Source organism: Wyeomyia smithii, chromosome 3 (assembly GCF_029784165.1).
Source record: "Wyeomyia smithii strain HCP4-BCI-WySm-NY-G18 chromosome 3, ASM2978416v1, whole genome shotgun sequence".
NCBI lineage: Eukaryota > Metazoa > Arthropoda > Insecta > Diptera > Culicidae > Wyeomyia > Wyeomyia smithii.
Window position 1 is genome coordinate 38021892 of NC_073696.1, and position 10484 is coordinate 38032375.

Here is a 10484-nt window from a genome sequence, read left to right on the forward strand (position 1 = left end):
TAGCGGATAATCCGTTTTAATTAATTGCGTTCAGCTTCGTGTTACATTTAGCTTGATGGTTTCTATACATTTTTCTACTGTAACGTGGTGCTGTTTTTATGCTTTTTAGTATTTAATATTATGAAACATCCTACAGTGAAGAATCACGGTAATTCGTGTAAATTTTGTCGTATTTGGTGTCATTTTTTTCCTATTTAACTGTGAGGGAATATATGATTGCGTTATGGTTTGCAAATCAGCTTTCATTAATCTTTTAAATAGTACTGCACAACGCTTGTTTTCGTTAGCATTTCATTTTTCCTTTTTACGAACGTTTCTGTTGATGCATGTTTTTTATTTTTTTCTTGTGTTTCTCTTTTTTTGTATCTCTCCAACCGTCGAATCGTGTCTATAGGCTAACTCGCCCGAGATCCAACCGCTGGACGACGCAATTGTGTCACTACTTAGAGAACACTCTGAGAATGGAACGGTAAGTGAATTTTATTGTTTATTTTGAATCGAGCCAAAAGTAATCCATCCTCCCAAAAAAACAGGGAAAGATGCTGATTAACTTCTACAGTGCGTTTAAGAAGAGACGTTACTTTGTCTTAAAACTTATGTTACAAGTAAAAATGATTCCTTTATTAGTTTCTTTTCCAAACTTTATTGGAAATAAACATCTTTCCGTTGAGAATTTTTTTCCGAGTCGACCAGGATCCCTCGCTAAATTTTGTAAAATATGTAATAACATTAAAATTGTTGATTGTGTTTGCTAATATTCATATACGTCTGCGCTTCGTTTGTTCTGCTCTTCCAGGGTACCCGCATGGAGGAGCGCCTAGACGATGCGATCAACATCCTGCGGAATCACTGTGAACCGCAGGTCGGTGTGTCGCTCTCTTCATTGGACGGTAGCTCACCGTACGGTAGTGCATCCGGTGCTGGCGTCGTTGGTGGCGGTGGTGGTGGCAGTGCAGGGTCATCGATTATAGGACCTCCCGGTAGTTCTCAGTTGCACCCGGACGCGACCAATGATTTGCCGCCGTCGGCAGCTGTCGCGAGTGGGCTCGTACCAGTGAAAACGGAAAGATTACCAAACACTCCCATCGCGGTCAATACGAGTCAGTTAGCAAACAATGTTGTTGAACGAATGTTGAAACTAACGAATGACCTTCATTTGCTTTCTTCAGAGAAACGCAAGGAACCGCCAGATTCGGACACCAAGCCGAGCAGTTCGGTAACGGGATCGTCCAAGGGAGCCAAGCGACAGCGGAAATAGTAAGTATAAAGTAGTGTAGAAAATTGATGATTTTCGATTTTGTTTTTCAAACTGTTGAGTTGCCGTGAATTTGGTTTTTTTATTAGACTTAGTAAGTTAATTCTTTTTCTTTTCTTTTTCATTTCATTGCTCATTTGTTACGTTTGTGTGTCTACGTTTGGTTTGCATTTCATCTACTCGTAATTGCTTGAACCTTACTAGTAAAACTTCGCGTAGTTGTTCCAGTGCAGATGACGATGATGATGACGATATAGATCCGGTGACAAAGGATCGAAAGGAGAAGGAACGAAGGCAGGCCAACAATGCCCGTGAAAGGTTAGTATAGGACTTGCAATCGATGTTGGTTAAACGAATCATCTTGCTTTTCAATTTACAGAATACGTATTCGCGACATCAACGAGGCACTGAAGGAATTGGGGCGCATGTGTATGTCCCATCTGAAGTCCGATAAGCCACAGACCAAGCTCGGCATCCTGAACATGGCCGTCGAGGTGATTATGACGCTGGAGCAGCAAGTGCGCGGTAAATATGGAATGATGATTCTCTATAATCGTGCTGAGTTTACTTTATCACATTAATGTACTATTTTAGAACGCAACCTCAACCCGAAAGCTGCTTGCCTAAAGCGGCGCGAGGAGGAAAAAGCGGAGGACGGTCCCAAACTGCCCCCTCACATACTGCACCAGACGCCCTACCCGTCACTACCCGTAAGTAACCTCAAGCAAGAGCGAGAATGAGAGCGGTCCCTAGAGCGGCAATCAAGAACAGAAATTGACTATTTTCGCTACATTTGGCAAAAGAGTACAGACAAAAACTACCACTAGAGAGACCAGCAAAATTGTGTGCAACCAGCATTAGCGAATCGACTGTAATGTTAAAAGCATAATTTTTCTTCTCTAATTTCTTCCAACGTTTTTGTGTAATGCGTACCCTCCTTCCACGTGAAAACAAACACTGGCTATTGGTTCGGCTGCGCTGCTAACCAACAACCAACAACAATGTGCATGCAATCGACTTTCTACTTCTACTACTTTTACTTCTACTATTATCACTATTACAACTATCACCACTGCAAATCAAACCTGAACACACTCACCAATAAACGTCACACGTACACTCGAACATTGCGTGCGGGTTCGCATGTCCGTATCGTGTGGGTTTGTGGTTAAACAGGGCCCGCCGCCAAATCTTCCTCACAACCCAGGGCCACCACAATAGCATAATAACTTAAATAATTTAGTACGGAGATAGCACAGCAAGCAGCAGCACACATGTACATATACAGCCGTAGGTGAATCGTGCGAATGCGTGGACTGGTGGATGTGGTTGTGAGAAAAAAAAAAACCCTGGTGGAATGTGACTGTGTCCCAAAATCATAATAATAATAAATGTATAGACGGTAGGCGTGTATTCAATTAACAGCAGAAACATGAGGCAGACCACGTTACATGCGCACACACACATTTCACTAACGAACACGTGTGTGGGTGTAATGCGTCCATTCATATCACAACACTAGAGCGCGCGTAAAAGAAACAAAAGAAAGTTTTGTTATTATAGCTCAAACGAAAAAAAAAATTGTAAACCACAGGTATTTTATGTATGCACCGGAATCGACGGGCAATAACAATAGAGAATAGGCAGAAACCGAGCAGTTTATTATCACAAGAAGTTAGCAAAAATATCAATCAAAATGGCAATTCGTTTGCACCGCTGGCAGTAACTGTACAACTAGTAGAACGGTGATTTTTTTGATGAGAAATTGAGTGGAAACTTATTATAGTTCAACCTATATATATGAACATCACAAACACACACACACACATTGAAAAGGCTAGCGTGCTGTTATAGTTTCGTAATTTCTCCGGCTGATTGAGTTTAAACTATTTAAAAAGGTGTGAATTTGGTTGTAAATAATAACAATTGGAGATTGTTTCTTTTTCAAATTGGCGTTCATATATTTTTCTTCAAATTGAGTATGTTATGCTGGTAACATTTTATGAATCAAAAAGTGGAGTTTAAAAGATATGTGCTAGCCAATGTGATCAACACACAATCTTATTTTGTAGTTAGATAGTAGACTCTGAATTATTTTTGCCTCACGGTAGAAGGTAACAAGACTCTACTTATACTATTTCAGCAGAACATAACTCTTTTGAGTTTATTATCATTCTTTAGTCCAATAACTTGACTATGTTTCAACAGTATTGATAAATTTTTTGTTCATCGTATAGTTGGTATTAATCCCAGTTAAAAGTTGTGTATTTCTATCATATCTATTACCCCAGTTTTTCCATCGAGTTGTTGCAATAAAGAGATGATAATAAAATTTAAAATAGTAATCTCGATCAGCCGTAGAAATAACACTCGAAACAAGTGTTTCGCTTCTCGCTTCATAAAAAAGCTCACCAAGAATTAAACAGTATTGTGCTCCGTCTTCATATATTTGAGAAAAAGAGTCAGTGCTCAGTCTGAGAAAGCCAAAATTCTTAAGCAATCAAAGCAGAATCACCCTCCAAATCAACAATCGCATGACTGAAAAATCAATTCCATGGTGTGAAGCAATAGCGCTAAGCATACTTATGCTGTGCTGTAGGTAACTAATTCTGATATTTTGAACTTTTTTTTCTGTTGAATTTTGGTTTGATTTCACCTTATTTCACAGATTGCTAGTTTCCTTATTCCTCGTGGTCATTTCGTCACCATAGCATGCCTCAAATGTGATTCTACGCATAATTGTCCCATGTTTAAAGGAAGCTACAAGCTCTGACGAAACATGACATGCTTAGGCGTAGATCAGCTGTTAAATTTGAAAGCTTTTGGGTTGTTTTGGTGCACGATTGTATATCATTATACTAGCTTTATTTGAACCCATTTTTACTTATATTTAGACTTTGTACAAAAAAAAAATTTTTCATCGTTAAATTTCTCGGTGTCTGTCGATTCCCTACTACTAAAGTCTGCTTCCTGCAGTCCACCAATCGATTTGAGTTTTCTGTACTTCATCTGAACTGGAATCATACTTAAAAAAAAGTATAATAATTTTTGCTGAGTTATTCTGCTATTAGTGTTAGTTATTTTATTTCGTTTACCTAACGAAGCATCTGCGCTAACTAGCAGTGTTAGACTTCCAGCAAACAAAAAAGAACTGGAATTCGGTAGAGAACATTTGCAGTGGAAATTGAAGCTTTGTGAAAACATTCTCATGTTTCTAAGTATTGTTTATCTTACTGGTTCGCAAATGGCGCTGATGGTTTATTGACAACGTTTGAATTATTTTCGTTAGATTGCTTTGGAAAGTTTGGCACGTTTTCTTCATTTCCCAAAACAAATTCAAATCTAAAAATATATCTGTTTTAACTCTTACACTTGAATCACATTGCTTAACAATACTTCCAAACATGGAAATATTTCCGAAGCTTCTGTTATCGTTCATTGCCCAGTAATCCGTTTCTTTGTTTTTTTTTTTCTTACCAAGAGATAAATAATTTCATGTGATATATTAAATTAATGCCGGCCCCAGACCGATAGTTACAACCCGAAACAACACTTTTGTGCACTGTACATGCAAATATAAATCTATGCAAGGAAATTTGTAACAGTTGAAGATGGTGCGTGTTATGTTGAAGAGTAGAAGGCAACCCCTTTTTTTTTTGTTTATTTTTTCTCCGAGGCAGAAGTGCATTGTCCATTCGGTACTGACGACAATGTATTTTCAGTAAGATAATTATATTCAATTCAATGGTAGCTACACGGACTCACACAAAAGCATCACAGTTAGAAACTAAAGATTTCAAAGTCTTTTCCGAAAATCGGAAGCTAGTTTCGCTTTCCCCAAAAAAGCGGTTTGTTTTCTCAACCGGTATTGTTCGTGAGAAAATTACTTAATTTTTTTTAGTTAGTTTACTAAGTAGATGACAGGAAACAGAGCAGATTTATATTATTTCAAACGCTATATAGAACAGCAAGCAGCAAAGCATAGGAAAATTTTATCATTAGTTATTTTTAATTTTATTTTAGTTTCTTTTTTTAAATTTATCTGTAGCTTTTATATCGGTAGTTTTATTTTATTTTCGAGAAGTAGCGCGGCGTTAACTTAGTAAAGAAGTAAACAATTGATACAACGTGCTAAAAGTCTCAAGAATGAACGAAATCAATATTTTTCATGCGTACGCTAAGAAATCACAGAGAAAGAAAGAGTTAAGATAGAAAACTGTATTATTCATTGTATAAAATATAATAAAGATGAAGTAAAGCGGAAAAATCATACAAAGCATAATATTTCTTTTTTTTTGTTCCACATACTTTTAAACGTTTATTTTTATTAACTTAATTTTAAAACACGAAGAATGAGCAGAAAATCGTGCAGACGACGACCAAAAGTCGCGAACGAAAAGGTATTTTTATGGGAAAAACTATATATATTTTATAACGTTTTGTATTCGGACGTGAAGCTAGAGTAAATTTTTTTAAGGGTAGACATTATTCGACACTTTTTGATCTTGATAGGGGAAGAATGTGTTTCGTAATTCTGTGCTTACCCTTTTCAACCCCCATTCGACGAAGAAACCAAGAGCAATCCTAGTGAACGAAAACAGAGAGGCACAACTCATTTGGTTGGCATAAATTTTCATATTGTTTTATATTAATTTTCCTTTCTGTTGTTTGAGTTTGTTTTTTTTTGTATGTGTTGAATAGACAACCAATAGACACAAATGAATCACTATCTATCTAAAATGTAAGCCAACAACCAGTGACAAATAATAATCCAAAGTTACACAGCAGCAAACAAATGCGATGGAAAATGTTCAGTATCAAACACGTCTAGAATATAAGCAGAAAAAAAAATTTGCATCTATTTCACTCAAAATCTCTTTTAAGATTAGAAGAACAGCAAACGAGGACAGAATGAAGCTCTAAATAAAAAAAACTAAAATCATGCAGAAATATTTAACGTGAAATGAAAAGTTTCTGTGTTACTACAAATTGCAAGTAAAACAATGAAAATTAGTATAAAATGATTGGAAATGACGGAGAAATGCTGTAAATGCCACAAAAGAGTAAGGAAAAAATCAGATCACAGTGTATATTATGTTATAAAAATAAATGTGCCATTTTTCCATAATAATCCGAACTGAATTTTGTTGGAATGGTTTTGAAGAATAACTAAAGTGATGATGAATGTAACGGATTTCGGTTGTAATCGAAATTGAGTAACTCCTGATATCTAATCAATCCATGTTCCTTACTACCGGACCAACCACAACCGACTACCAAAAATCACAACTAATATGAACTACAGATGTTAGTCGATGGACGGCAACGATTGCACCTTCCGCTGAGTTCGAATCTTCTCCTTGAACGCCGGGACTTCAGCCTTTATTATTCTACCTTGCAGCATTACAGCGGACTGATCACCATTGGACACGTTGTTCCTGCCAAGACGAACTGTAAAATCCCGTACGGGCAATTCGTCTCCAAAGTGGGCGGACATAGTTTTCATCAGCACAGGTGAACGCATCACCGGTTTGCGTAGAATTCGCTGAACTGCCGGTCGCCTGGAAGACAACTGAAATAGCGAATTGGCTGCAGGAAAGTGACGGCCAGTAGTTGTAATCGAATCACTGCCGCTACTGCTATCCACCGAACTTTTGGATGTGTTCGCTGTTTTGGCCTTTTCTTCAGCATTGGTCATGGCACGTCGTTTTTTCTCCAGCTTAATAGTTTGAAAATTTTTGATGAAGTTACGTGTCGACTGCGATATCATCTTACCGTCTAGTAGCACTGGAAGGAAGAAAATTTAGAAAAACGATTGTCGTCGTTCATTAGTAGGAAAACCTACATAATTTGTGCCCCGCGGCTGCAGTGACCTTTTCACGGTAGTGAACGTCCTTTTGTGCCAGGCAACCCTGAAGATCTAAAACTCGCAGCGAATATAAAGCACTGATGGCAGGAGTAACATCCTCAGTAGACTTAAAATTGTTTTCAGAAGCCAACAGAACTTCCAATTTCCACAGAGGCTCTAACCATCGCATGTCTGTGAGCCGTAACTTTTTGATGTTCAGTACTTTTAGATGGTTCTACGTTGGAAAGGAGTTTGAAATACACAAGCTGTGAATTGAATCATTAATACTCACTGCTAATGCCCTCACACAGTCCTCATCGAACTCGAAACGCGTCGACCCGTCCAGTAGCTGCCGTTCAATGTGAACCTGCTCTAGTCTTTTGAGGTTGTCCAAGTTTTCCATTCGAGTAATTTTGTTGTAACCGAGATAAAGTTGCTTTAGGTTCTTGAGAGCGTCTAGATTTTCGATCCGTCGAATGTTGTTCCATTGCAGGTACAGATGAGTTAGGTGTGCGAAAGCTCCGAGCTTTTCGATCCGTGATATCTGGTTGTTGTGTAAGTAAAGCACCTGGATTCGTTTGGTTGGATAGATATTTGACTAGAAAAGACAATAAACGAAATATTATTGCTTGCCAAACAAAGCTATAAATCATTGGTTTTCTGTATGGGCAGAAAAAGCAATAATTACCTGCCTGTCAAGTAAATTTAAAAGAAAGATTCAACACTATTCAATATCAAATTCTAATATGCGTTAGCATTGAAACGTTCACCTCACATGTAACAAAATTAGAGCATGTCGTTTTCGTTGACTCGACCATGAATTTAAACTTTCACGCTATTGTCCTTAATGTCGTATGTATGTTGGTTACGTATGGATGATTTGTGCAATATATACTTACAATTTGAGTGATGTTCTTATCGTTCAAATATATATGAGTTAAATTACTGCTAGCTTTTTTAGTTGCTTTCTTTTGTTTCATAACTATGCTCTCCACTGGTCAAAAATTACTAGTTTTTTCTACATTCGCTTGGGTTGGACCGGAAACGGCAATGAAATTGCGTGTGAAATTTTCAGATGCCTATAAACAGCATTTCACTGGCCAAATTAGTAACGGTTGCTATGCCGCCAATATAGACGCATTTATTGAGGCCTTTCTGCCGACTGCAGCGTATTAGACCGTTGCACATAGGAGTACGTAGAACAAAAGCCTGGCCAAAACTATTCTAATGAGTTTTCAGATAGCAAATGTGTCGAAAAGTGGTTTTATATCTATTGAGCTATATATTTAGACATAAAAACTTATTATTAACAAGATTTCATCAAGTTAGATCACCTAGCAGAGATATAGGAACTTTCCTCTGCTCTGCTCGAATTAAAAAAAAAATATCGAATATAGTAAGAGCTCGTTCTGGTGTATACTTTTTTGCCAGTAATAGACTATGCTGCTCTTCAAGCGTCTTTTGAATCATTAGCTTTAGAAGGATCGTCTGATATGCTCTTTGTTGTAACACGGCAGACAGAATAGACACTGTTTTTCAGTTGCTTACTAAGCAGCTACAAAGCTGTAATTTATTTATTTGTTTTAGTTAAGGGTAGGGTAAGTATTTTAATTTATTCTTACATTTTCAGTGTTCTTCTAACAATTCTAGGTTCCGGTCTACCGAAGGTTACAAGCGGTAAGTAGATTTTTTGATTAAATAAACGGTACCTGTTAATTCTCTTAAAACTTCACCTGCGTAATAGCACTTCAATATATTTTGTAAATATCAATGAAAAAATACGGAGGGCAAATTGATCCTTAGATTATAAATTTTATGTTAAGCACGTTGTCACTCTACCAACTCTAGACTATATCTTCATCTACATATATCTCTCTTCATTTCCAACTCTGAACTTCTTCTCTCTTTCTTATCTCTCCACTATCGGAAGTTTCTAAGCTGGCATTCTCTTATCAGAGGTCCGACGTGTTTCACTCCACTATGATGGCACTATGGGCCCAGTAACACTCTTGATAATGTTGGAAAACGTAGAGTCTTGAAAAGTTCCAATTGGGAACTGCGTAACACAATTCACCCAATGGTACATTTTCTCTTAGCATTTGCGTTCTGCTCAAGAGACGCAATCGATCACTGCAATCAATGCTTTGCTTGGACGACATGAATGCGAAGCTTCTGACCAACTTTACAATTTTATGGTTGGGCTCAACAATTTTTCTTGTTTTGCGAAGCTGGCAATTTTTGTTTAAACTAACTTTTGAAGCAAATCAGTTGACATCTTAAAGATCGAGTGTTTTTTAAGAGGACATCTGAGGATTTTTCTGTAAGATTTGGACCACTGCGATCATTGTTTATATATCTTGTGGTAATACTTGAGAGTTTCTTCAAGTTATTTTCTTCAGAAACAGAAACCTTTTATCAATCGAATGTTAGAGTGCGTAATCAACCCGGATAAGGTATTTCTGAAAAAAGCTCGGCAAGTTATCACACAATATAAAAAAAAAATTAAATTTTTACAATCGATGTATGACAATGCACTCATTCAATAGAAATAAAAATCAGCAAATCTGAACGTTCCAAATTCACATTGATCGCAATTACGAATGGGTGAGGATGGGGCAGATTTTCTTCCTGGTACTTATTCAGAAACACACAACCTTTCCAATGGTGGGTGAATTTTTGCTGGGACTTGCTGGGAACCCAAACAAAAATCCCTTTTTGTGAAAATTTTGTTGAGCAACAGAGACTAAAAAACACGTGTATGGCAAGGCCTTGTTTCGATGCAATTTTTTCAACCTATACAACACATCACCAGTATAAATTTACTTAACAAACCTTTATTGTCACCGCCCATATCAAATTTGCATACAAGAATCACTTTAAAGTTATAATAACATCAGTGGAAGTTTTTTTTTTCGTAGAACAATTTGTGACTTATTCATGCGCTTAAGAAACACCAAGGTTATGATAGCTACACTGCCGGTAACCGCAAGTCAGTCCCATCTGTAAAAATGTTAAAACGAGAAAACAGCTTCGAAAGATATTTCATTCACGCTCAGTTATCACTTATTTAAGATGAATTATTTTGACAATATTCATGCTAAAATATAGTTAGCATACTAGCCCGCACTAATTACGTTGTAAAAACCATTGATATAATTGATTTTATGATAAAAACCTTGAGTGTGACTGACTTGCCGTTACATTCCACACCGAAGAGAAAAGTAACCGCAAGTCAGTCACATTGCACAGTGGTCCAATGAGGCAAAAAGTGGAACTTAATTCCATAGCGCCTTTCAACTTCATCCTAGCTTAATAGTATCTTCAGAGCAATTGTTTGTATGAATGACCCGCATAATTGCAAATTGTCAAAAAATATGAAAT

The 10484-nt window shown here is 37.1% G+C and overlaps 2 protein-coding genes across 5 annotated transcripts in view; one reads left to right on the top strand and one right to left on the bottom strand.

Moving 5' to 3' along the window:
• Positions 1–6386, top strand: part of LOC129727382 (protein daughterless) — a 65862-nt gene extending 59476 nt beyond the window's left edge. Inside the window, exons 6-12 of one of the 3 annotated variants that reach the window (XM_055685186.1) lie at positions 395–469; positions 797–1100; positions 1170–1257; positions 1460–1573; positions 1635–1780; positions 1850–1965; positions 2432–6386. In XM_055685186.1, coding sequence (XP_055541161.1) covers positions 395–469; positions 797–1100; positions 1170–1257; positions 1460–1573; positions 1635–1780; positions 1850–1965; positions 2432–2476 — 888 coding nt within the window. In that variant the 3' untranslated portion in view covers positions 2477–6386. The remainder of the gene's footprint in view (positions 1–394; positions 470–796; positions 1101–1169; positions 1258–1459; positions 1574–1634; positions 1781–1849; positions 1966–2431) is intronic. The other 2 variants (XM_055685187.1, XM_055685188.1) reach the window with 2 other exon arrangements.
• LOC129727383 (protein phosphatase 1 regulatory subunit 42-like) lies at positions 2637–8987 on the bottom strand. 2 transcript variants are annotated; one of them, XM_055685190.1, is made up of 6 exons: positions 8837–8951; positions 8726–8761; positions 8003–8666; positions 7396–7701; positions 7101–7338; positions 2637–7042 (listed from the first exon to the last, which is right to left on the bottom strand). In XM_055685190.1, exons 3-6 carry the CDS (start codon positions 8081–8083, stop codon positions 6564–6566), a joined length of 1104 nt encoding a protein of 367 aa, XP_055541165.1. In that variant the 5' UTR covers positions 8084–8666; positions 8726–8761; positions 8837–8951; the 3' UTR covers positions 2637–6563. The 2 variants fall into 2 exon arrangements, with proteins under 2 accessions (XP_055541165.1, XP_055541164.1); XM_055685189.1 differs by having other exon boundaries at positions 8726–8987.
• Positions 8988–10484: the final 1497 nt, after the last annotated feature.

Bases quoted from the DNA above. Each gene is read 5' to 3' on its own strand.
- LOC129727383 (XM_055685189.1), bottom strand. From the start codon at position 8,083: ATGAAACAAAAGAAAGCAACTAAAAAAGCTAGCAGTAATTTAACTCAT. The intron at 7,702-8,002 runs GTAAGTATATAT...TGTCTTTTCTAG, and splicing joins ATAAGAACATCACTCAAATT to TCAAATATCTATCCAACCAA. The intron at 7,339-7,395 runs GTGAGTATTAAT...TTTCCAACGTAG, and splicing joins ACTGTGTGAGGGCATTAGCA to AACCATCTAAAAGTACTGAA.